Raw genomic sequence first — 27,944 nt, forward strand, 5'->3', positions numbered from 1 at the left:
TCTTCTGAAGACATAAAGCAATTTTAATAATTTATATTGGTTACAGTATAGTCAGCATGAAAGAAATATGAAATCACCTTTATCTTGCCTGTGAGATTTTCAGTTATTTCCCTAAGTAACTGTCAGTTTTCAATAGTTATCATCATTTGGTATGCTCTCCCCTTACCCTGACCGATCACATTACCTTTTATCATCAGATCTTGTTCTATCTGCAGATATGCACCACAACTGTTTAGTAACATACACTGAGACTTGCCTAATTTACATTTCTACTTACACATTTTACCCACATTTTATGCTTATTAACCTTTTTACTATTTATGTTCATATACAATTTAATGACAAGCCAAATCTTATTCAAACGAATTACCTTAAAAGTACTCAGCATGTAAGAATATATAAAACCATTTACAAAAATATTTTGCATTTGAAAGTTACTCATTTATCAATCAAAAGATTATGTGGTTGGTGAACTGAAGTGACCATTATTAAGTCTTTCACCATTTTAAACTTGCTAGATTTCAGCCTTTCCAATCTTTTCACACAGAAGCCTCCATGAAGTCAGACAAAGCCCCTGATTTCTGAGCTATCAAATTTGAAGGAGCTAGCCATTAAAATTAACAAATTTGTTAACAAACAAATTACAAAGTATTCTCAGTGTCCTCTGGAAGGGCTATTGATGGTTTAGAATTCTGTCAAGCTCTGGAATTCAGGCACTTGATTTCCAGTCTTCAAACTGAGTGTTAAGTGTTAAAATTTCAGAAGCAAAACCATACATATGTAAGAGAAACACAGTTATGGTCTTTGGAGTGATTTTCATGTTTTCTAGGACTATTTTTCTTAAAATTAGTTTGAATAATTAAAACAATTTATTTTCATCCCTTTTGTACTCAGTTTTCACCTTCCACCCACGTCTGACACTGGCTGCATGCATTTCTTCCTCTCTTTTAAGCTCTCTACGGAGAATTAAAGATGCAGGAAAGACCTAATATTCTTTTATCTGCTTTCAGGTAAACTACATTTTTCTATTAGAAAAGGGAAGCCAAAGAAATGCATCAGCTACTTCTGAGAAAAACACTTCCTTCGCAGAATCATCACTGTCCTTATGATGGAATGTCCCACTGTGCCAACGCACAGTGAAGTATGGTCTTTGGTCTTGCGTTGGAGCCCAGAAAATGGCAGTCTTTGTACCCCTACTGTGAAGATACTGTCTTCTAATACTCTTGGGGCAGTAAGCGTTGTAGCAGGGGAAAGGAAGGGTGATTGTGGTCCTGACGTCCAGGAAGAGTTAGCAGCATCAGTGGGGGTAGTGGAAAAGACAGCTCCCCGGGAATGTTTCTCCACATTTGTGGAAGGACTGTCACCAATTATTTATGCAGTGGGTCCCAAAGCTTCCCTAGCCACAATGCAAGCAGCACTGCTTCTAGGCCTTGATTTGCAACTGGCCCCAACTTGGCAGTGCATTTAAGCATGTATCAAGCTCATCCTCACTCAGCACAGTGCTGATGCACATGTTGCAATCCTTGGAAAAGGTAAGTTTAAATATGTGGTTAAGAGTTAAATATTACTTCTGTGGTTTTCTGACCTAGTGTCAGATTACTTCACACTTGGCTGATCAAAGCAGCAGTATATGCCAAAAATTATCACATGATCTGGCCAACAGAGAGTAAGCAAGGAGCATACTTACCTAATGGTGCTTCCGAATTTGTTTTTATCACACTACAAAAGTCTGTGATGGGCTGTTCTGCAAACCTTTTCTTCCAGTACAAGATGTATCTTTGAAAATAAGGGGGAGATGATTACTGAAAAAGGAAACATCAAAAAAAGTTTAATAAACAGTTGATTGGCTCTCGTTTTTTTCCATCCTCTAAATTCTTAAGACTGTTTTGTGCTTTTATTTAATTCCTGTCTCTGTTTTTATTTCCTTCAATCTAGTTTTCAAATTAATTAAATTAATTCATCTTCATTAAAACTGGGTTTAACTACCCTGTCAAAGTGAAGAACAGATCTGCATTACGTTTTACATAAACACTGTGACCTATTCACATCTTCAGACAGAAGTGCCACTCAGATGCATCTTTACTGAAAGGATATACTACAGAGTACTCTCAAATTCCCCAAATATTGTGCTCTGTTTTCTGCAAGACGCAGGCAGGAATCTGAAACTCGGTAAAAACACCAACTTGTCAAAAGTGAGGTTTTGGCAGGTCTCCTGTGGAGTAGCTTGGCAGACAACTAGAAAGACAGAAAAATGAAGTCCCCAAACACCCTGGGGGTGTGATAGCAGACAGAATAAGCAAAGCCCTAAACACATCTTGAAGGTTTAACCCATCAGCTACAGTTGTTTAAAAACATTCTTGTACTATCATTGTTTGTATTACGGCAGCATCAACAGACCCCAACTGAGATTAGGTTCCCCCTGAACTAGAAGTTACTGTCTAATGAAGAAGAAATCATCACCTTCAATTATATGATGAAGGGAACCGTGCAATCCTTGTGCTAATTATTCAGAATCTTACTGTAAAAAAAAAAATCTGAAAATGCTTAAGTGCATGCTTATATTTATACTTATGACATCATGATATAAATTATGGGAGAGTTGGTAAGGTAAAGGCTAACTATTCAATGACAGCTTCCTATTGACATGTCATCAAATTAGGAAAAGAATCATAAAAAATCAGTTATCATTATTATGAGAACATTTCTAAATAGTTGCAGCTTTTAATACTTGTGCAATCTAAAAGTTTACTTGCGACAACTATCATCACATCCTGTGGTGGTTCACATTACCTCTATTTACCACCTAACTTATATATTGAGGACTTCAACTGCAGCTGCCAAGGAATTCGCACATGCTTGTTTCTGCTAACCTTGATATGAAGAACCTCTGGTACAGCAGACAGCTAAGCACAGTGAAGCCAGCATGTATGGCCGAAGCTCATTCAGAAGCATCATTAGGTGTCAGTAAGAGGTGAGCATTTTGTTGTTCCCCTACTCCACTGTTTATAATGCACAATGAAACAGTCTTGCTGCTACATAAAACAAGAAGTCTTCCAGAATAAGTCATCCTTGAGCTTTTAGGACATAAATGTGCAAATGAAGGGATTTCAAGATGTCATTTAGTCTGCCCCTGCACTGAAATAAATGAACACTGTTTGGACAAACTCACCTAACCATAATCATCTGTGTCATGAAGCTTACTGTTAAGAGATTTCATATCGTAAGACTTAACTCAAATAATCAATCATCAAATAAAGCCAATGCCTTGTCATACATCCAGGGAGAGAGAATGAGTGATCAGTGTCCATGAGCGATTGTGTCGTCATGCAGTGGAAGCTCATTCCCCTTATCTCTTTCCCTTGCCCTCATGCCAACTTATCTTTATTCTTCCAAGTTAAAAAAAAGTTTTCCATTAGCATTGCTCTTCTCTGGATTCTCTACTTCTTGCAGTTCTGTCCAGAAACGTATTCTTAAGGCTGATTGTAACTTGTTGCTAAGTATAAAAACCCCCTATGTTTTCATCGTTGTTTCCCTGCATTTTCCACACTTTAGTTTAACACCTCAGATTATACTTCCTTTTTTTGTGCACAGTGTTAGACTATTTTACTAATATTCACTACAGCAAATAAAAGAAGGCACACTTCAGAGTAACAACTCCCATCATTTCACATCCTGGAGCCACTTTCTATAAGATCTGGCTACCTTCTGATTGCATTAGCAGCAAAAAGAATCTACATGGTCATTTTCACGAAAAGGTGATTTTAAAACACATTTCTTTTAACGCAGAATAATCCCCTAAGCACACTTAAACAGGTGGTCCATGACTGAGCAGCTCTGATCACTTTATTTATCTGAAGAAACTAGCATTATCTCCAAAGAACATTGTCTTCATGTTCTGCCTGCTTTCAGCATAAAACCAAACAAAAATAAGTATCAGTTTTCAATTTTAAGCAATATTAAGCTCATACATCCAAATAAGGTTTTATATGGCTGACATTTTTCTTCCAAAATTTCCTCTTAATATTTAATTTTTGCATCTTGATAGACACAAGTTATTGGCTTTGGCTGAGTAATTAATCACAGAAGACCCTCGAGAAAACTCCTTTTAGTTGAGAAATTATCCAGCCAACATTTAAACACTGCAACAGAACTATCTACAAACTGGCAGGTACCATCTAGCCTACTGCCTGGCCCATACATTACTGTGTGTGAAAGCAAAATGCCAAGAAAGTGCCTAGTCTCTGAAGTTACAAGCCAGCTGGGGCCATGCCAACTACTGGAGGAAGTTGAGTCAAACGTGACCCTGCTGAGATGATCAATGACACAGCTGTAGGGGTCACAGTTGTATGTAGATCACATTACTGTAAAGTATAGTTAAGGATTAAATGTGATTTCTATGGGGAAATACTGGCATCCTTAAAATAGGGAAAATGAATTTCATCCCAGAATGTGAGAGATCCTGTGCTGAGCAGCTTCTGCATACAATACACAGCTTTAGGACATTGTACAGTGGTAGAAATAGTCTTGTCCTATATGAATAAAACCCAAAATTATGAGAGTTGATTGTCTAGAATGTGCTTTATGCAATAAACAGCTTTCTAGTTTGTATATCACTTGTTGATTAATGACAGGACCTGAAAAGTCCCTAGGATATGTCAAAGAATGTCTGAGAGGAATTGTCCTGTATTCTGATATCAAGTCCCCTGGTCCCAGCAACATCTAGGGGATGGGGAGTCGGAGGGGAACAGGAAAACAACCTTATGACCCAGCAACAAAAAGCTCATCAAAAAGTAATAAAAATCATCCCGCAACACCCCACTTCTTTTTAAAGTATTTTAAAAAGATGATCTCTAGTTTTCTGAAGCTTTCTATATCTGCACACATACACACTCATTTTAAACAATATAACCCCTTACCTTCTAAAATCTGCAACCAGTTTCATATCGGCTATGACGAGCTTGTGTTCAATAATCATGTGCTTCAGGAGCTGGTTTTGTTCAGCTAAGAGATAGCATTCTTCGCAGAAAATACAAGGCACATAGGGACAACTTTCTACAGCAGCACCACCACCTGGACTTTCCGGCAGAGACAGAGGCTCCAAAATACACTCTGTATCTAAAATAAGTAAAAAGAGTAATTAATTTTGACTAAGTGAACAAATTACATCACTTGAGAGTACTTTTGGGCAGTACAGGTTTTACATGTTGGGTTCACTTTTGTTGCATGGATCATTCCAGCAACAAGGTGCTTGGAAGCAAGTTGAAAGCATTACTTCCAAGATGGATGGTGGGAGGTTAGCACAGGACAGTTCTCAAGTATCTGCTCCAATTGAAACTCTCAGCCGACACCAAGTCAAACAGACACAAGTTCTCTGCTTATTACTAAAGCAAGTTTTATGATGAGAAACCTACTTTTCTTCTTCTCCTCACTACCTAGTCTACCTGTTGATATGAATGAAGCTACGCTCTTCACCACATTCCTCATACTATCAGGAAGGCTTTAGACTGTATAGCACAAACTGTTTTGTATGTTGATTTCTCCTAATTATGCTATCATTTCCTGATTAACTCTTGAAGGTCTGTATGCATCTGTCTTGCCTTTTTTTTTTTTTTTTTCCCATCAGCATCTCAGTGTTCTGTGATAAAGGAAAAGACTATTCTTGATAAAGGTTACTGCCACATGGAAGCTTATGCCCACTGCAACACTTCCTAACTGTACAGATGCTGAGGAGGGGCCAGCCATGCCCCATGTGGAAAGGTCAGTGGCCCACGTTTGTATTATACTGCACCAGTCAGACATAGGTTGCTCAAACGACAGCACACAGAGGTGAGTCACCAGCTTATGTTCTCCAGGTTTGTTGCTGTTTGTTCAACAAGTGGGTGGATTGCACAGTACTGCAGTAGTATTGCAAACAAGCAGACTGACCCAGGGTATATGTGTGTCCCCCCTATTTAAGCAATAGCAGTGTAAATTCATAAGCTCTTCCACTCGTATAAATTAGTGTAATTCATTAAGAAACACTGTGTGAACAACAGATTTCAACAGCTGGCCCCATCAGCCTAACCAAATTCCAGTTCTCCAGAAATAAACCACTGTGTTCATTTTCCAAACAAATAATATCTCAGTCTTTAATAAGGGTTTATCTTGGAAGCAAATGCCAATTTCAATATGTATCTTTGATTTTAGCTACATCAATTTTGGATAGCAAAAGGAGAGTAAAAGCAAACAGAAAAAGCTCCACAATAGTTCCTGGACTCTGAGGATAAGAACTGAAAAGAAAACATCATGGGTCTCCTTGGCTCTGGTGATATGAATTTAACTTGTGCAGCAGGAGAATAAACTCTATGTCCCTGGATTCCTGCAGCGACATGAACACCTCTGTAGAAAAATGAAATTTCACAGAATCACAGAATGGTTGAGGCTGACAGGAACCTCTGGAGGTCATCTGGTCCAACCCCCTGCTCAAGCAGGGCCACCTAGAGCTGGTTGCCCAGGTCCATGTTGGCTTTTGAGTATCTCCAAGGATGGAGACTCCACCACCTCCCTGGGCAACCTGTGCCAGTGCTCAGTCACCCTCACAGTGAAAAACCCATTTCCTGATGTTCAAAGGGAACCTCCTGGGTTTCAGTTTCTGAAAATACCTAAAGAATTAAGAAAAAGACCTTCTCCTAAGTCTACTATTTTGTCACGCAGGAATTTTAAAATGTGTACGGTTAAAGGAAGTTTAATTAACAATATTGATCAGGTAGAAGAATCAATGTGTGACAACCTTCACCCTACAAAATTCACATATATGCATTATACACTGGCAAACACACCAAATCTGATAATCTGGTACTGTGTCCACATGGAAAATTTGAAAAATAATTTAAAAAAACATAGCCATTTAGCATTTTTTCCTAGGAAAATAAGCTAATGGAGCAGTGCTGCACCCCACTCTCCACCAAGACTTTGAAACAAAGAAGGGGTGGAGCTTCAGAGATGGACCTGGGAAGCTCCTAAAGTTCTGTGACAAATTTCTGTTCAGGTAAAGGAAGAGGCACAGAGAGGGGAATGAGACTCTGCCATCCACCACACACATGGTTCAGCAGTGGCTGGCCAGCCGTGTAGTGCTTCAGAGCAGCCCCAGCGTGTGCCCATGGCTGTCTGACAAGGGTACTCCCGGGGACTGAGGGTAAGCTGGAGCCTATGGGGAGCCACAGGTGGGAGAGGGTACAAAACCATAGGAATATGGCTTCATCGGTTCCATGCTGCTCCTGGAACAACATATCTGCCCTGTACAACTGTTCAGGCTTGTACTTAGGACATCTGAAAAATAAAACTTGCTGGAAAGGCAGTGACTTGGCTGAAGACTGATGGTCGGGTTACACTGAATTCAGTTTATCCCATAAAACTAAGCAGCATGGAGAGATGGCAGCACACAGATCATGGCATTACCTGGAGCAGTACAACTGCTGTTGACAATCTAACATTTCTCCTCTCGTAATTTTACCTGCACTTCAGCCCATTCCCATCCCCCAGACACTTCTTTATTAAACTGGCATTGTATAAATGGTCCCATTTTTTTCTACTTTAAGAATAGCAGCTGTGACACTAAGTGCTAAAGCAATCCTCATGAAAGGGTCAGCTCTCCCAAGAAAAACTGATGTTACCTGCAAAAGTCTAGGTTTATGCATTCTTACAGTCAGTGTTAGTTTGTAGCCTGAAGAATCACTAAAACATGTTTACTGAGAAAAGTAGAGCAACTTAATTTCCTTTGCAATTGCTGACTCTCACTGATGCCAAGAGAACTAAGAAGATACTCTGTCAGCCAGTTCAGCTCTGCCCAGCTACACTGCTTTTTGTTCATTTTTGGTTTAGGTCTCTTGCAATGACCTATTTAAACATTTAAAAGTCCAAATAAACAAGTGTCTATCTGCCTCAACAACAAACCAACTTTCAAAAGATAGGTGTGTATGGCAGGAACTGCTACTCAACATAGACAAGGACCTGATACAGTTATTTAGGATGAGTACTTGGGAATAGCAATTGTTTGGGCTGGAAGAACAGAGCTGTTAATCTTTAACTGTAGTAGCAAGTTACTGAAAGGAATAAACTAGGCTGAATATTTTTTTGCTGCCCAAAGAGAGTAGATAATACTAAAAGAGATAACTTAAATATAGAATACTGGACCAGTGTGGCAACTGCAGAAGGTTATGCAATTTATTTCAAAGGCACTTAAAGGAGGAGGTGATGGAAAAAAGAATCCATGAAAATATCTTTGTACTCATCTGCTGCAAAAAACACTGAACAAGAGCATAAATGCACAGAGCTGAACAAAGATGCACAGCCTTTAGCATGGCACTTAATGGACTAACACATAACACAAATATCAAAATAGTACAAATAAAGCTAAGCATATTATTGAAATCTCTGCAGAAGCAGCTAATTTTGATTCTATATTTGGAGCAGAGTGGCCACAGGTACTGAAGAAAAGCTGTTAACTAAAGCACAGCTAAGGGCTAACAGGGAAACAAAACCACTCAGACTGAGTTCTTGGACTCCACCATGACTCCTACATGCACAGACACTCGAAAATGAAGGGAAAGTATCGAGCTTTTCTCTTAAAATCTACTGACACAAGAAAGACTTCACACGGTCAGATGAAACATCCCTCTAGTGCAAGTACCCTGGCTGACAATAGCAAGAAGCAATAACCTAGGGAAGTGTATAAAAATAGGGCAATCAAACAGTAATCACACAAATAGCATAGACTTCCATAAATCTGAGGGTGGAAAGTTTAAGTCACAGGCTATATGAGTACCTCAGTTTAAGAGCATTTTACGGCTTTCTTTTTTCTCCATGGATTTGCTTCTGCACTGTTTGAAATTGTTGGTCTTTCAACACCTGCAAAAACCTGCAGCAACATTTCACATTCTCCTAACGGTCTTTCATTCCCTGTTGCCCTTGTTCAACTCTTTGCCAGTTTTACTCTACCTTTCTTCATGTGCTGGGGCGAGGGGTGGCTTGAAAATGCCCAGGAGTGGAAGAAAATGGATTTCTGAATCAGCACATTTTTTTCTCAATTTCTTCTCTATTTCTTTTTTATTCCTAGCATTTTGCTTGCTTTCGTGATCATTGAATTAATCACTGAATTATTTTCAGTGATTTCAATGTCTTAGAGAAGTTGTGAATCAGGTGTTAATGTACAAGGCAGTGGACATTTTCTTTGTGTTCACTCCCATGTGTATTACTCTGCATTTGTTACCATTGAATAGGACTTTTTTTTGTCCCGTTCACTCAAATACCATGAGATTCTTCTGCAATGCTTCAGCTGGCCCTCCTGCTTACCACTTGGGGAAAAAAAAAAGTGTATTAACAGCAACATTTATCACCTAACCCCCTTCCTATTTGTGTCTGTGGTGAACAGCACAGGACCTAGCTCCCTATGACAACACAACCCTATAAAATCCATCCGTTAAGTTTCTGTCAAATCATCCTGTCACCACTGAGTTCTCCTCCTCTGCCTAATGGAAAAACAGCATGACTGTTATGCAAACAGATATCCCAAAGGCTTCACAGAAAGCCCACCGAACTCAGGAACTAAGAAAATCCCTCTCTCATGCACAGAATTGACAGTTGACACCATGTTGTTTAACCTTTAACAGGATATATAAAATTGTGGTCTTTTACAGCTAATTCAGAGCTAAAAAATGTAGATTAGTAGAAAGAAGAGACTATTTGAAAACAAAGACTAAGAAGTATACCCAGTTCTTCAGAGGAAAATAAAATGAATACTTTGAAGACATTTGACAATGAGATGGTATAGAAAAATATTTGCATTACACAAATCCAAACTCAAATTCAAAACTAGAATAAGCACTATTTTTTGTTATAAGCACCCACAGGTTACGTAGTGCAATGGAATCCTGATCCCTGCATGGGAACTCTACACACCATTGCAATAGTGATAAAAGAAAATGAAAAAAAGGCTACCTGTTACAGAAATTACATGGCTTTATTTTAAGTGTTGTTATAATACAGACTAGTTAATCTTCACAGCTAATGAAGCAACAGGCTCAAAATGGGTTCATTTTCCTTACTGGAACATTTTTAGTTTCAAGTACAAATGTTCTCAACCCACAACTAATGTTAGTTTGCACATTAAGTAAACGTTACACCCAGACAGTTATAATACAGTCTATAGCAGTACAGGCAATGTACTCTACCTGCACAATCACACATGCAATTATCACAAAGCAGTATGCCGTGTAATTTTATGGCCAATACAATAGGTGTGAGTATCAGAAAGAAAAGGAAGGAAAGATTTGGCATTTGAAGGTGAGTTGTGAAAGGCAAAGTTCTCAGAGATGGTTTAGCCAGTGTACCAGCTTGCTGCCACCAAGAAGCAAAGGGATGGTTTGTTATCCTTATAGCCTTATTATCTTGTTATCCGTGTTAGCCTTATAAAGTGTGCAAGGTTCCTTCAAAAGCATTACACACAAAGGAAAAGAAAACACTAAGATTTTATCACTGTGCTTCCCAACAAGGACATCCAGCAGTGGCCTCAGTTTGCAAAACCTACTGTTGTCAGCGTAGGCATACGTAGCACACTAAATACAGTAAGAGCTGTTGTGCTCAATTCTTCTCGGTTGCATATCTGAACTACACGCTCTGACTAGATCTGGGGAAAAGTTGAACACCGCTGCGTAAATTACATTCTCTAACTGAAAAGTGAGGGTGCTGGGGTTCAGATCAATGAAATAACTTCACTGTTGCAACTCCTAACTCACATGGCTTGCTCCTGGGGTGCAACTTGCAGCCATGACTAAAGGCCCAGAGCTCAGGGAAAGGCAGACCCCTCCAGCAGGCAACCAGCAAGCTGAGGGAGGAACTCCCTAAATTAGTCTGCAGGGAATGCTGAGGAGAGGGGAACTTGTATTCTTTTTGAAGCTTTGTCACCAGATAAAAAGGAATGAGAGTCATGAGACCAGAAGGAGAGGAGATAACGTAAGTCCAAAGACAAGTGTTTTTAACTAGCAAAGAAGACATCTATCTCATTTTAAAGAGATTAAGCATTTTATTATCAGATGAAGAATATTCTGAAAATTCAAGACTGCATATAGACTGGGAAATGACATGATGAAAGAGGAATTCATACAAATTGGCTTCAGACACATATTTACAGGTTTCATGTAATTTTTTGGAGTTTATGGCACAACAGGCTTTAGGTGGAAGAGTGTATCATGTAAATATAGACATGCAGAGTATATATTTATAAGCCCACTGTTGGTAACACAAGGATAATGAAACAAAATAAGAACATCTGCTGGAATGTTAAGTGTCTTTCTAATTAAATCCAGTAGTTGAATGAATCAATTCATTACCAACAAGTCTGGTTTATTATCTCATTAATACAGCTGGTTAATATTATGAGGATATTAGCACAAGAACTTGAAATGATCCTAAAACAAAGATGAACACAACAAAGATATACAGGCAAATAAAGAAATCCAAACAATAAGTAAAAGATTGATGCTTTTAGACACGTAAAGAACAAAGAGGAGAAAGAATGACAGGAAATCGAAAGACACCTAGCAAACCTGGCACTCTACACTAACAGCATAACAGATGCCGACTGGAAAACAGAAAGGCTGAGCACCCTCCCCCAAGCTCACACGGATTACACGGCAAAACCATTTAGTTATCAAAATGACCAAACCCCCCAGATATGGTACATTAGGGAACCAAGCTATAGGTAATTCTGCACAAAAAAGTGCTGCATTTAAAACTCTTTGGGAAATGAGTAGTTTTAAAGCTTTGTCTAGTATTCAAGTTTTTTTGAGCTATAATGAAAAAGTATTGAAAAGCACTGGCTTGACACTTGAAATACACACGACAGCTTCCCTGTTTTGCAGCCTTGGCACTGCAACATCTATTTGTTGGCACAGTGGCATTCCCTAATTTGTGGTCATATTCTTGGAAGAGATTTTATACTGATTACAGGATTTTTCCTTTGTTTTCTAGAGTATAAAAGATGGATGACTAATGACTTGCCAAATAAACAGTATTCAAAACCAAAACTCAGGATATTGGAAATAAAACACCCTGTCATCATCCTCACCAATACTACATGCAAATATGTTCCTTAGTGAAAGAAGAATCAATGTACATAACCATTTCCTACCTCTATTTATTAAAGTGCTCAAGTACTTCTATTAAGTTGAACTGAGTCTGAGTTCATGAGGAATTATTTAGCTATTACTTCTGCTTGTTAATACACTATGAATGATATTTAGTTAAAACGTCCATGTGCTCGAGACAACACATCCTGTAGCTTCCTCCAAGATCAGTCAGTCTCAACCCCGCCCTTTTTTTCATTGAATGCAAATGAGCACTTCAAAAGAGTACTTAATCCTACAGCTAAACCTTGTCAGTTTTACAGAAACCATACATATTCTGTAGCATCCACTGTCTGGAAATATGAGAATTTCACTCCAGTCAAATGCCAGCTTTAAGAAAAGCTCCGAGTTAGCAAATCCTAATATCTCAGGACAGAGTTTGTACAGAGCAGGTGTCTGCTGGGAGCTGGAACTAACAGAAATACAACTGTGCTTAATAGCCATATTTAACAGGGCTGCTCTGTCGGGGAGCTTAGGATGTTGCAGTTTCATTAGCATTAACAAGTGTTGCTATGGGTACCAGAGCACAGGCATCAGAATACAAGTGAATAGAAAGACTGGGAAAGTGATTAATAAAAATGTGAAGTGTTGGAATTTTAATAAAACAAAACCAATGTGCTTGCCAATAAGATCATATTTAAATAATAGACTACATTACTGCCCAGTTTACCAGCAGATATATGCCACTGCTTGTCATTTTTCTGCTTGAGCCCAGACAAACCCCTACATCAATAAAAATAAAGACCAGAGCAAACCCACTGTTCTCACATTGAGAGGGACACACATGCACACACACACACACTAATGAAAGTGACCCTAATAAGTATTCATAACAATATTTAAGTGCTGATGTTAATATGTAATTTATAAATATTTAACATACTACAGACAGGTTCTGTGCAAGCTCAGAGCCACATAATACCTCACTGTTGCATAAATGGCATAAACTTACATTAGCGTAACTAAATGCAGGATTTGATATCTTGGCCACCAAACATGAAAACATGTTCATCTACCTCAGAACGAAATTTTGAATAATTTCATTATGCCCCTCAGAGCTGCCCTGTTGTTAATCAAAATTAGTACCATTCTGTTTACAGAACACCTAAAGGGTGAAATGTTAGTATTGCAGGAGCATCTGTGTCACACTCAAAATACAAAGCCAATTCCTACTCTTAGCCAAACAAAGAAAACATGTCTTACCCTAATTACTAGACGAATGTATGTTTACCTATTTTTTTCCCCACCTTCCCTGTCCATAAATTGGAATTTAAAAATGCACAGCAACAGTAATTCCCACAAGTGACAACCCATGTGATGACTAAGAGCAGAACTTCTGCGCTGCTGTTTCATTAAACAGTGAAGGCTGTAGCTTGGCCTCTGTTTACAGCAGGTATTTCCTTGATCTTAGCAACATCTTCAGAATATCTCCCAAGTCCTAACACATCCACTCTCGTTCACTTTTGCCAGTCAGTAAATTCTTACCGATTCCTTTGGAGGTGCCTTAGGATTTACTCGTGTTGCTTCCCTCAGCTACGGGTGCTTCTCTGGGCTCACAGGACAGATCTTTCCTATCTCATATGAGCTGCACTGCGACTGGTACACAGGTTTTTATTACTCCCATTGCCAAAACATGTTCTCCTGTTTCAGCACGCTGGTCTTCCATACTTGTGGCTATAGCTTCCTTTCTAACCCTACACTGCCCACTCCTCCAGGGTGCCCTTACCAGGGTCGTCCTCCTCTGAACACCTTCAGCACTCAAATCTCCTCATGGGTGTCACAGGGATCAGGAAACCAAGTTCCATTTAATTACTTCATGCAGTTTTCCATAAAAATTCTCATTTCCTTCTACTCCTCTCTCCGCTCCCTGCCCACTACCCAAAGCCCCTGCAGTACAGCGGTGCCACACATATGAGTTACACCACCAGCCATTAGTCTCCCTGCATGCCTCAGCTCTCTCCTTTAAAGAACATTTGTTTATGTTTACCTTTGTCATACGATCTCCCTAAATCTTTTTCTTTCCTGAATTTTGGATTTGGATGCAGTTTTCTTTGCAACCTCTGTGGTTAGTTCTACAAACATTTATTTGTGCAAACATTTTACTTATGCAAACGATCTTATTCAGTTCAGTGGGCTGCTTGACTTGTTATTCACCTCAACGTATTTGCAAGATGAGAACTGTAGATCACAAATACATGGAGGCTGTCTTAAAGAACATCTGTAAAGAACTACATCTGACTACACTTTTTTTTTATTTTTTAAATAAAAAAGCAATAAAGCAAATCAAGATGACTCTGAGGTGGTACTCAATACTCAGTAGTCTTCCCTGACATTTTCTCTGCACTTAAATGTTTAATTTTAAAACTCAATATTTATGAATCACTCAGGCTTGTATGAATTATTATACTGATCTCCAGAATAATAGGACACTTCAACAAAATAGATATTTTTGAAGTAAACAATACCAAGCTTTTCTTGTTTAGTGTGATCACATGACATTGTAGACATGGAGAGCTGAGATCCACGTTATGTACTAAAATCAGGGATTAAGAAGCAATGATTAAACCTTACACTATTATCTGGAAAGACTATAAAGGTAATTATGCAGTGTGAAACTCAGAATGTTTAGTTACAAAGAAGAGGAAGAAAATATCCAACACAAGAATTTGAAATGGAAGGACAAAAGTGATCATTTCGGTTCTTCATTTGTACTTACCACCCAAATCTAATTAATAAAAATAAGTAGCTTTTTTCTGTTTAACTTGCTATTTAATATAGAGGCATATGAAAGGCATTACAATAAAGCATAAACAATGCTGGTTTAAATTTGAGGCACAAAGACTAAATTTCTGCTATTTTCACATGAAAACTAACTACTTCCAAAAAAAGAGTATAATTTTGTGCCCAGCTGATCAAGACTGTCATTTTAAAACTTTTAAAAATATGTACTGGAAGGTGTCGTAAGTAAAGATGCGTACGCGAATTTAGTACTTGTGTATGTTACTACTGCCACTGTTCTGCTGACTCCTCTTCAAACGTTACCAAGCTGGAAGTAGGCATGTCTTAATTTCCATTTACCGTGATTGTGACCTTAGCTCTTCCACAAAGAAGGGGTCTTAACAGTGTCTTTAATAAGGACAGTAATACTTCTTTATTGCTACAATTTATCTTTGCGATGTCTTTAACAACTACTGTATTAAACCTAGCATTTTTTATGCCGGCATTGCTACATATAATGTGTTAATTAGTTTACTCTCTACTTCTTGTTGTCATTATTTAGTAGAGATCAATAATCCTTTATTACAAGGATTCTCCTTATCTTTTCTCTTGTCACCTGTCCTTTTCCCCTAAGAGGATTCAATTCCCAAGCATGTTTATCCTCTTGATGTTAAAAGGATTGCCTAGTGGTCTTTTTAAATGATTGCTTTACATTCTGTAGCTAAAGGAAAGGCTGTGTGATTTTCATTAAAAACCTAAAGTCTGCTTTAGGTATTCATATGAGACACCCCCATGTCATCAGGACAGAAATTTTTACCATGCTCCTGACTAAAATATCTGCATCACAGGATTTATAGTTCTTTTCCACTGGTAGACATTCCTTGATAAAGGCAACTACTTGAGAAAAACAGCTAAAAATAGTGTGAAATTTTAATTTTAAATGTCACTAATTTTTTTCAGACTCATATAAATTAGAACTAACCTCAAAGTTCATCCTGAGAAGTCCCATTTCTGGGATCCTGACGTATGTGGGTTTCATACCAACAGAACAGGTTGAAATCTCTCTCAGGTATTCTGACTGAGCTACCTGATATTCACAAAGCCTTCAAGGCTGAACTGTTTAACCGAATTTTGTACTTAATGAAGAATCAGTACAAGGAAGAGGCCCTGTGGTGTTAGAAGCTCTGTGGTCTGTTCCTGCTTTCTCAGTGAACGGGAGCTTTTCCAGATGGAGAGTAGCAAAATAAGTTGTTTCTACTTTTAGAATCAAAACTCCATAAATTGGTGTTCAAACTGGAAGAAAGAATGTCTGAAAAGGAAAGTTCGTTATAGCGTGCAGTGACGTGGATCAGCACAGTTCAGCCTAATTGATATTTTAGCTCAGGAAAACAGAGTTTTGACTGTATTTCAAATAATCCACTATTTACACACTTTATAAATAAATTTTAAAAAATTAATTTCAGAGGAAAGTATTTTCAAGTCAGAGCTCAAATACTAATATCTTACAGATCAAAGGGACATCTCACAGCAGGCTGTATCGAATTTCTATGAGCATATTCTGACTTTGTACCAGAATTTGAAATAAATATTTTTAAACTGGATTTATTTCTCTTGTCCTTCACACATTCATTAAACATATGACACTGATCTTGACTTCTTAAATACGATATACACTTACTAACTGATATTGCTAATGTAGCTCATGGACATGGATGATAAAATAATTGAAGTTAATTTCCTCAAGAAACAGAATTAGAATGTTAGAATTAGTGATACAAGTTGTTTATGTTTTTCAGGCAACATTTTGCTAACTGTATAAATACATGCAGACTCCTGAACATTAAATTAGTACAGTAATAACACAGGCTGCATGTTTTCATCCCATATAAGACAAAATCAAATTAAAACCTCAGGCAGGATGTTTTCTGTTACATACCATCCTTCAGAGAAAAAGCTCTATCTCATTTATTCATGCATTACTGAGTCATAATAAAATTCAGTGCTGGCACGCTGGTCAAAACAAATGCTAGCAAAATGCTCTGGTGGCAGCAGTATCACTTATTACTTCACGCATTTGTTTCATAACCATTCCTGTTTTCATACTGTGAATCTTGTGTGCTCCCGCCGTGGGACTGCCAGGGCTGACCTGGGGCACAAGCTACGACCTTTGGCAGTGGCTCTGAATCGCAGGATGCTGTGCAGTGCTTCCCTGCACTACCCACCAGCCCTGTCCCTCTTCCTGCATCTCAGCACAGCTCTGACTCACACAGGAGTCCTGCAGTCCCTCATCATCCTCCAGCTGCTAGGCACATTGGCCGGGTTTAGAGAGGAGTTGGTGGACATGAACTGGATTTGTCTGGAGTCGAGATACATACAAACTGCATCCTAGCAGAGACATCTGGGGCTAAACCAAGGGGCACTGCTTCAGACAGCTTTGAAACACCTGCACATTGAGGCAGTTTGGTGTGGGAAGACTGACTACATGTAATTCAAAGCAAAAATGCCAAACCATGTAATATAGTTGCAGGAACTGCAGCACCAATTGTCTTTATCTATTGTGCCTTATTATTTGATCATGTGAACAGAGCCACACCACACCATACCAGCTTGCGAGGTTGAAACAGATGGCATATCCAGTTATAAAGCTTCTATACCAGAGGGATAAAGAGAGGGCTTTTAATCTGCTACTACTACACAGGGCAAGAAGCAGAAGTAGCTACTCCTTGGGGACAAAGCCTCTGATGACAAATGGGACGATGACATCTCAATAAGCAAGAATCAAGCAGAAGCAGCTGGGCCATTTCACACTGGGCACTGTCTGTCCATCATAAAAATCAGAGAATAAACGAAAGTGGAAAAAACACCATTAGGAAGAGATGGCCCAGTGAAAACATGAGGCAAAAAAACCCAGAAGTTCAAGAAACCCAGTTGAAATATATAGGAACAGACAGGCATCTGTCTGAGAGTTTTGGACCACGAAGCCACTGACAAAACACCTACCACAACTTCCCATTTACAGGTCTACTATAGCAAAATGTTAGGACAGAGTGGCAAACAAGCAGTGAACATAGAACTACCTGCTGGCAAACCAGGCCTTGATATCAATGATCAGATACTAGACTTGTAACCATACCATTCCATATAGTGCCAAAACATTAAAAGTTGACAGTTTCTGCTGTACACTGATGATCTGAAATACTTTATAATCAGAGAATAAGCTCAAGCAAAACACAATGACCTTTTCATTTACTTAACAACTACAATTTGACTGCCATAACATGTAGCATGTTTTGAAAAATCAATAAAGACTCCAGTTGATCACTCCTGGCTCCATACCATAATCAAAGTATCAAATATGGGTACTATTTCTGTACAAAGTAGTTTGAGCACACCACATTTGTACAGCAAAAAAGTATTATTGCTTATACTACAGGGCAAAAATCTACTGCCCTACCAAGCGGGGCAGAGAAGCTCCCTAACATGAAACTATGTTGTATAAACAGCCACACACATCACATTTGTACTCTTATGCAGTATCTGGCATGTTCTTACTGAGGAAAACTGCTTGCACATCCCCATATTGCCTAACCCTACTGTTTAGCAGTTTGGCATCTTACAAAAATTTACGCATTATATCACAAGCTAAGCAGCACAGTTTCAGTCTGGTTACGCGGTTTTAATGGTATTGACCAATACATTATTTAATTCAACAATTATCAGGTCATTGGACACTAGTTTTTTTCACTCAAGTGACTGTAATTATTACTGATGACTTCAGACAACTCTGTAAAGAAACGACACTTTCACAAATGCATTCCCCTGACTTCAGCGAGACATTGGTCAGGATGGTGGGCCCAACTGTTCACAAGCACAGACTTGCACAAAACTTACCCCATTTTTTCCCTCCCAGTTCTTCAATGCCATGGTCTTTCCTACATTGTGCGGGGCTTTTACTGATGCCATATTTAAAGCTATTTTAAAAGGTTCATGGAAAGACATTCAAATGCTTTCAGGCTCTTCCCCCGGCTTCAGCTTGCTGGAAGTTCGTGGATGAGAATGTGAAGCAGAAGCCTCAGAGAGTCTGGCAGCAATTGTTGTTTTAGGATGCAGATCCTAGATGCAGAGTTCTAGCAGGGGGTGCAAGACAAGACATGGTGGAAGGAAGCACACAGGGCTGGGAAAGCTTATGAAGGCTGTTTGGACAGACAAGAGTTTTGCCAGTATTGAAGTTAAAATATTAATACTTGTAATTTCACAATATTTAAGTCCTTTTCTTCCTTTCCTACTGTTCACTCTTATCATAACCATATCCTAGTTTAGACCCCTGTGGTGGTTTAGGCCCTGCCAGGACCCGAGACCACGTTGCCACTGCCCCTCCGCCACCCTCAGACTGGACAGGGCAGGGAGTGAAATACAAACCCCGGGTTGAGATAAGGAGAGTTTTAATACAACAATGTAACAACAACAAACCAAACAACAACAATAACAATAACAGTAATAACAATGAACAGAACACGAGATATATTGCATGGATACAGCAGTGAGGGGACCGACCAGACACCAACCAACAAAAGCTGTCCCTGTTCTTCCCGTGCTTGGCTCCTGGACCTGCTGGACCTGACATCAGCATGGTATCGAATAACCTGGCTAGAGCTCCCTCCCCACTGCTGGGGAAACTTAACCCTATCCTAGCTGAACCAGGACAACCCTGCACCCCTTCATCAAGAAAGCTGGCTAAAGTCTCGAAGAACTGTATCACCTGTTTATATGACAGGCACACCTTGTGGCAGACATCACTGGTGACAAGGATTGACAGCTTTGGTGCTCTTCCAGAAAACCAGTATTCCCCAGTAAAAAAAAAAACCAAACAGTGAACAAGGTGTTTCAATATGCATAACAAACTACATTGGCATCTGTGTTACACTTGGAACATTCAAAAAACTTGTAATATCCTCTTAGTCCACACCTCTACATCTAGATAAAGCATGTCTGCATCTATTACTTGTTCAGGTAATGAGAAAGCCTTTTGGGGTAAGAATCAGGGATTTGCTAATACTGAGACAGTTTAAAGGTCTTCATCTGTCTGTGGACTGATGAACCACTACTCCCTGTTACCGCACTGCAGGTAACAGGAGGCCTGAGCAGAGATTTCAAACAACTTAAAGGCTTTAACATGCAAACAAGTTATCATGTTTAAGCTGTGCATTTGCTCACCAGGTAGTCTGAAGCAGCTTACTCCTCAAAGAGCTCCAGTTATTATATAGAGCAGCTGATACTTGGTATTTTGTTCATGTATCAAAGCCTTTACTGGCTACTGAGCAGGCAAGAATTGTCTTAGATTACCGGAATTAAATACAGCTATATGTCCACTACTAGGCAGTTAAAGTAATGATATCTAACAAAGATAAAGGCCATCCATCTTCGCTTTTAAGCTATGAAAGTTTTCTGAATTCAGAGAAAACCAAATAGCAAGCCTTTGTTGGGTATTTTTGGAGACTATAACATATCCTATGCCTTGTGCTAACGGAGTTACATATTCATGCTGAGGTGTGGGGACAGCCCTTTGTCCTCAGATAAAATACTGTGAACCTTTATGACACTTTAATTTGTAAAATTACGTCAGGATCACTGGCAGTTCAGATCTGCATTACCAAGCAATACAATCCATTACTTATTTTATTAATCTATTATTATCCATTTAATGAAATACTTAGTTTCACTTGTATATTCTCCCATCATCAGTTTTTTAAGAAACGTGCTGTGAAGGCTAAAACCACTAAAATCTTACTGCAACAGTTACAAGAAAGGATTTTTCCTTTTTATTTTTCAAACAATGAAGTACATGCAAGGTGATTTTACCAATAATAATTTAGTAATTTCCTGTCCTCCACAGGATCCATTTGCTTATCAGGTAACTGTTTAAAATGACTATGAGATTGCATTTTTAATTAAAAATCACAACAAATGCTCTTAAAACTTTTCAAAATAATACTGGTTTAGGAGATTCATTCTGGTAATCATATTAAAATAAATTGTGTTGCACTTACTAGTGAACCTCCTCCAGGCGTAATTGCTAGTTGTTCACAATGATTAAACTGTGTCAAAGCAAGACCCTTTACAGAGCTAAGAATACCTACCGATAGAAGAAATCCCTTCTCTCCTCTCCAAAATCTATGGTATGGTGGAAGTCCCAGGTCTTGAAATCCTCCACTGAACACATAGATTTAATCCAAGAAACAGATCACTGGTGGTACTTTAGATGCTTGGAAGTGTCCTGTGGGGGAACAACTGAGGATGCAACCACTTGTGTGAACACTTGGAACTGACCAGGGTTTCAAGGAAATGAACCTTTAAAACTATCAAACAGAAACGGGCAGATACGGGTGGGCTGGGTGAGCCCATCAGGCTAATGTCCAAGGAACTCTGATGAAGGAACAGACAAGTGGCAGCTGTACGCTTGGGGCAACGGCTGCTCTACCATCTTTCTGGGGTTTTCACCCATGGCAGTGAGCAACCAGCAGCTCCCTGTTCACAACCACACACGCTGTGGATATCTGAAGAGGAAGGAGGTAACTCGCTCACTTGGGGCTGATCTGAATAGGAGGGGTAGTATAAGGATGTGTGGGATGGGAGGGCATCTGGTTCATTACTTTATTTGGTTAAGGACTATTCAGTATAAAAGAAGTATCAAGTAACAAGGGAAGTGGTAGATTACACACAAACAAACATTGATGAGTGGGTGACAACAGAGACAATAAGTTGTCTTTGGTCATTAAGGAACTAATGCCATAAAAGGAACTACTTGGGACACAACCTTGAACAGGTTCAGCCTGAACTTTGTCACTGATAAGAAAGGGGAAACGTGGTTATAGTATGTATTATGGTATACTTGAGGGTGTTTGTGGAACTGCATGAAACTTGCTATGGGATACCACAAGGGGCTTGTATATCTTACGGGAAATTTAGAGGAGGGGCCAAAGGCAGAGAAAGGGAATGATGCAGGGGAGCAAATACCAGAAAATGGAGGCAGGGAGTGGGGGGAAATAAAAAGGGCCACTTGCATTTAAACAGGCTGCTGGTGGGTAAGCTTCTCTGATCAAACCCCGCACCTGATCACCACAGTCTTTCCTTTCTTCTTAGCAAATCCTTTTCTTAACTACTTTTTTGTGTAATTCATGCTCTGGCCTACATGTGATACTGCTGCAAGGTCTGAATGCCAGCAACTGCAGAAGATGCTGCAGGTCTCAAGGTCTGCAGGTCCAGGAACTAGAGGAACCATGGTGTGTCTATGTTTTCCTAGTGAATTTAACGCTGTATGCATGTATGTGTAATTTGCTATCAAGGTTCAAACTGGAGTACTCACTGAGTAGAAGGAGACCTATATCTGGAAAGACTCAAGGTCTGAGTCAGCGGTTGGGCAAGGAAGCTGGTGTCCAGTCATGGGAAGAGTCAATGACTAGCAAGGCAGTCCAGCCAATGGACTTGGAGACTGCTAATATTTGAGGGATCCATGACCGTGGGGTACATACGAGACAAGCGTGAGCACATGTATCTGTTTTGATAGCCAACACCAAGTCAGATTTGCTATGAAACAAGAGGAAACCTGCACTCTGGGTAAGAGGGCTCAGGCACAGGTATCAGACAGGTTTAGAGGCCATGGTAATGTTCAAGGGATCCACGAATGTGCGCGTACTTCTGAATCAGACAGTGAGGGTGTCTACTCAGTATCTACAGTGTTTTCGCTAGTGCATTTCAATCCTGACCAGTCTTTGCCACCCCAGGTGGGACTCAAAAGTATCACTCTCCTTAAACCTTCACATTCTGAGAACTGGCTTTAGGGCAGGGCACAGCCACATATTGCTGCTGTTGCCATTTCCCCCCCTGCCTGGCTCTCCCAGGCAAAGGGAATCAGGAAGTAAGAGATGAAGTTTCTCTTTCTGAGAGCCATAAGTGGCCAGGGGCCACTGCTGGGGAATCCCTTTAATTGCTTCTTCAGCAGGGCTAGCCCGATGCATGCATGAGCCCTGCAGCATCATACCTTCTAACATAGGTTGGAGTAGCAAATGTGAAGGAAGCTGTCACTACAATGCTATCGTCAGGAATTACAGATAACCTGGGGACACAACTTAAGAGTGGAAAAAAGTAAACATTTGTCCATTCACCTCCTTGCTTCCCAGTTTTCAAAACAGAAGTGAAGAGGCAACATGGAGGCCAAACACCATCTGTGTTTTAGCCCATAGCACCCAAGAAGTGCCTCGCTTCCTCTACTCCCAAAAGTTTTTGGGTGGACTTTTAGCTATCGAGCTCAGTAGGCAGGAGAGCTACAGAGAAACCTCATCTTTCTGGCTCCTAATTTGCTCCTGCCTAAGAGCAAAGATTACGATACTGCTGAGAGCCAGGTACCTCATGTGGCAGTCATGCTCTGATGCTCTGCCCCACAACGTTTCGCCATCGGGCCTAATGAAGTTTAATCCTAGAGAAGAAGGTGCAAGGACTACGATGAGATCATGCACATGGAGAGCCATGAGTAGTATGGTGAAAGGGGATGATACACGGGAGTTAGAGGAGGAAAAGCATAAAAAAAAGAAATAAAAAAAAAGAAGCAATATGGAGAGCAGGGCTGAAAACGGGATCCAGAAGCAGTTTGTGGATGACAGCTGGTGAGATGCACGGCAGCGGGACAGGAGCGGTGGGACCTAAGGAAGAGCTGTGGGCAGTGGAGGCTGACAGTTCAGAAGGGAAAAGGGCAGGACAAAAGGAGTACTCGAGCTGGGTATGGGAGAGAGCAGGGGCAAGAGGAACCGAATTAATGTTGGAGGCTGAGGAACTGTCATCAGAGTGTCAGAGGGGCCTTCTAGAGGCAGATGACAGCTGAGGAACAGAGGTAATGAGTGCAAAATGAAAAGCAGGCTCAAAACAGATGAGAGGACAGTGTGAAAGGCTGGAGAGCCACAAAGGACAGAAGTGGTTGGCGCAGAAGTGAAGACACAAGCCAGATTAAGCCCTTTTTTTGCTGATACACAAGCAGATGGGCAAAAGCATGAAGAAGTTTATGAAGAAAATTAACTGGAAGCTAAAACACCCACCAAAACCTCGGGTTGATGGAGGCTGGAGCAGCAGAGGGGATACCCTGAGGGCGCAGCAATGAGATGGCAAGCCAAAACTGAACCAGGCCAATGACTGGGCCCTGGCCTGAGCTTTAGCTAACATGAGAAACTACTGGGCATAACACGAGAAATGGCTGAACATAAATAACAGATTGAGAAGCTGAAAAAAGTTGCTGAGAGTGTGATGAGGAAGGGCTGGGTTTCAGGTAGGTAAGAGGGGGGTTATGTAAGAGGCTGCTGGGCTTCACAGAGGCTTGGGGGGAGGAATGGTGTTGGGACCTTTTGGGGAGTGAAATCTTGCAAGGCACACAGGGCTGAGGTAACTGTATCGGTGATACCATGAAGCTGAGATGGCTCAGGTAAGAGCATCAGAAATACCAGATTTGGTTATGAATCAGTGAACAACAAGGTGGAGCAGTCAGTGAGTAGGAGGAGACCCTCACCACGAAAGACTCGGTGTCTGAGCCAGTGGCTGGGTAAAGGGCTCAAGATCCACAAATGGATGTTAAACAGACTTAGAGTGGCCTGCAAACATGGGGGTGCTTGTGATTCTAAAGAGGAATGCATCCATCAATCTGGACAGAGAAACCTCTCAGGTCTGAGAGTACATGGGACTGGCTTTCAGTATCCAGGAAAGAGGAACTCCTGGATCCCAGAGTTCACTGGGTTTAGTGGCTCTCACAGCATCCTTAACAGAGAAAACTTAAGAGCTGAGCTAAAGAAGTGATGCTTATAGTATCAGGAACAAAACAACTTTCACTAAATTATCCTCTAGGTAGCAATGAAGAAAGGTAGACTTGTGCAAGACCAGTCAAACCTTAGTTTTCCACAGTAAACTGAATTCTCTTAAAAATGTGACACAAGAGAGAAACGTAGAAGGAATAAGAATAACATGCTGTGCTCTGGCATGGTACACTCCAACAGCATGGTATTAAAAAGCATTTGAGCACATAAAGACCCCGAGTAGGAAGCCGTAACTGTCAGACTGGTGATGAAACTATGAAAGACACACTTCCAGAAGAAACCCCAATTTAAAATCCATTGACAGATGCTGTAAGAAATGCTGATGTGTAGCATAATTAACGAGGACTGAACAAATTGTACTGTGGACAGTGATATGTTTATTAAAAGCTACTTGGTAAAGGCTGCTGCAGGGAATTAACTAGGAAGCAACACAGTCCTGGATTAGAATGTTAAAGCACAGGCTTTCCTGTAAATAGGAAACAGCAGGAGAGGAAAAAAAAATGTTATTTAATTTTCCTATATACTGTCTCCAAAGAAGTGATACGTCTTCTCAGGTGCACATGCAGGTACAAGATGTTGCTAGAGCGAATAGCTTTGTAGAAATGAAACCTCTGAAAGAATAAGGATTTTGCTCAGAGACAGGGAAATGATAAATATTGGAGTGAGGTATTTCTTTGCCCAAAGACAATGTAATTTATAGTGTAACGCCTGTTTACTGTAAGTGACTGGATTCTAAAGCAATTTCAGCCATTGCGTAGCCTTGTCTTTGTTCAAGGGAAGAAGAAGGAGAGGCTCTGAGCCTAATACAAACATGCTGAAGTCAGTTATCGTTAACATGACGGACAGTTAAAAAGCTGTGGCAGAATTTCATGACTCCCAGCCAGCACATTAGCAGCTCTCTCTTATGGAGACAGAGATAGCTTGGATGTACCTGGAAGTCTATAGGCTGAGGCAGAAGTTAACTTAGCCTGGCATCTATTATTTTGATTTTCAATAGTGACTTTTATACATTTTGTCACCTAGAGACTCCAAAGGTTCTGCCAGGGGATGCAAAGCGAGTTTGGGAGCAAAGACACCGAAAGTTCACTAATCCTTTCAATGAGTGTTTGAACTCATCTTATTAAAGAAAACAGCATAGGCCTCTGAATTTCAATGGAACAAACTTTTTTTTGTACTGGCCTTTACAAGAGTTACCTGGAAAAACCTCATCTTCTCTAGTACTCCACAGACATATATACTGTTTGACACAGAAGACTTGCACAGACAAAAGTGGATGTCCTTTTCAGCAGTTAAACTGATGCAGCTTTGCCTCTGGGTGCAATCACCCCAGCGTGGAAGTGCTCTAGAAGGGTCTGGCTTTTCATGTAGGAGAGGCTTACGCCAACATATTGCAACACATAAATAAAGTAAGAGTACTGCTTTAACTACTAGCATAACTAAAGTGATACTACTTTTATGAACAGAAGCAGGGTACATACTAGAGAAACAACACAAAGGTCACTTAAAAGATCACTCACTACCGAAGTTTGATAACTAGAAGGATAAACACGGAATAAGTGTGCTCTAACTCCAGGTTTGAAACTGCCTGCTTGCACCTGAGTTCCTTCTGTTGTGTCCTTCACACTATCGGTGACTTAAACATTCAACATAGTTTGACAGTAGAAGCTAAAAGCCAACCTGAACTGAAAAAAAATTATGCCACTTTCCTCTCTTAAATGTGAAAACATTAAACTCTGTCTTTTTGTTCAGCTCAAACGGAATCATCCCATAAAACTCCTAGTTACCAGCTCAGAGTAATGATCTGATTGGAGAACACTTTTTTTAAAACCAGATGTACTCAGGGGCAACCTGTACCCGGCAAGGCCTGCAGAGCAGCATTGCTGTCATATCACCAGGGTCTTCCCCCTTTTTTCTGCCTGTGCCTTCCCACAGGACCAGGAGATGTAACCCAAGCTCTTGCTCCTGCCTCACAACGCCCGGGTTTTTCTCACACGGATCAGTCCAGCCTGAGGATTTCTTGCAGTTTACCTACGGTGAGCTCTAGCTAAGCTGCTTCTTACTGCTGTCTGTGCTTCTACTTCTTACTTACGGTGTGTCTCAGAAGCTGCAGCCCCTCAACAAGGGTGGAAACCTTGCTGTTCTTGCTGCTTATCTCCGGCCGTCACCCCCGGCAGTCCATTTGGGCTCCTCCCTGCACACCGCCTGCTTTTCTTTACCTCTGTCGTGTGTGTGCCGAGATACGGATTTCTGTGAGCAGTCAAAAGGCCACCCGGACTGCCCGCTCCGTGTCCCACCTCCGGCCCACAGCCGGCACCCATTCCCTCGCCAGCTCCCCTCGCTGTCGAAACCCCTCCCCGCCCCCCAGCCTCACGGGCCACACGCGGCGCTTTGCTAAGCGAAGGAATGGCACCAGCAGGGCCAGAACACGACCTACGTCCCTCGTAACCACCGGCCGGCGGGGACGAGCCTGCCCGGGGCTCTCCCCGGCAGCCCGCTCCGACGGGCGACCGGCGGGACCCCACCGCGACGGGCCCTGGGGGCTCCGGGCTGTCCCACACGCGCCCGCCGCCCCCCACCCCCAGCGCCCGGCGGCGCCGGCCCCATCCCACCGCCCGAGCCGGGGGCCACGGAGCCGCCGGCGGGAGGGGAGCGGGGGGGGTCCCCTCACGCCTCCCCGCAGCGCACTCACCTCCCCGCGCCGGCGGACCCCCGGCCCCGCCGGACGCGGCCATGCCGCCGCCGCGCCGCTCCTCCCGCCCCGGCGTGAGGCGGCCTCCGGGCGCCGAGCTCCGCCCCGCCCCGCCCCGGCGGGGAGCGCGGGGCTGGCCGGGGCTCGTAGTCTCTCCCCCGGCCGCGGGCGACGAGGGGCGCGGCCGCGGTGAGGCACTACGTTCCCCAGCGTGCAGCGGGACGGGGCATATAAGTGGCCGGCGGCGAGCGCGCCTCAGTCAGTTCGCCCGCCCGCTCGTCGCCCAAACAAATAAACAGGCAGACAGACAGACAATGCCTTCGCCGCCGGGGCCGGGCAGCCGCGGCTGAGGCGCGGCGGGAGCAGCCGGGCAGCGGGCGCGCTCGCCGGCACCGCTGCTCCCGGCGGAGGGGCTGCCAGCCGGGAGGGGGGGTGGGCGCACGCACGCCGCGAGCATGTGGATACCCACGGAGCACGAGAAGTACGGCGTGGGTGAGTGGGCGAGAGCGAGCGGGGCAGCGCGGG

The 27,944-nt window shown here is 41.5% G+C and overlaps 2 protein-coding genes across 8 annotated transcripts in view; one reads left to right on the top strand and one right to left on the bottom strand.

Annotated features, from left to right (window-relative positions):
- Positions 1 to 27,519, bottom strand: part of ZNF277 (zinc finger protein 277) — a 69,819-nt gene extending 42,300 nt beyond the window's left edge. For 6 of the 7 annotated variants that reach the window (XR_012629172.1, XR_012629173.1, XM_074870245.1 and 3 more), the window contains exons 1-3: positions 27,420 to 27,519; positions 4,917 to 5,115; positions 1,688 to 1,776 (exon numbers count right to left, since the gene is read on the bottom strand). Coding sequence is in view for 5 of the 7 variants with exons in the window: in XM_074870245.1 (XP_074726346.1) it covers positions 1,688 to 1,776; positions 4,917 to 5,115; positions 27,420 to 27,462 (331 nt within the window). In the remaining 2 variants the exon portion in view is untranslated. Of the gene's footprint in view, positions 1 to 1,687; positions 1,777 to 4,916; positions 5,116 to 21,016; positions 21,154 to 27,419 lie in introns of all 7 variants that reach the window. The other variant, XM_074870250.1, reaches the window with a different exon arrangement.
- A 315-nt stretch (positions 27,520 to 27,834) lies between these two features.
- The window catches only part of DOCK4 (dedicator of cytokinesis 4), a 255,664-nt gene continuing 255,554 nt past the window's right edge, over positions 27,835 to 27,944 (top strand). Inside the window, exon 1 of the mRNA XM_074870262.1 lies at positions 27,835 to 27,911. Within this exon, the coding sequence (XP_074726363.1) occupies positions 27,875 to 27,911 (37 nt within the window). The 5' untranslated portion in view covers positions 27,835 to 27,874. The remainder of the gene's footprint in view (positions 27,912 to 27,944) is intronic.

This window comes from Strix uralensis, chromosome 5 (assembly GCF_047716275.1).
Source record: "Strix uralensis isolate ZFMK-TIS-50842 chromosome 5, bStrUra1, whole genome shotgun sequence".
Taxonomy (NCBI): domain Eukaryota; kingdom Metazoa; phylum Chordata; class Aves; order Strigiformes; family Strigidae; genus Strix; species Strix uralensis.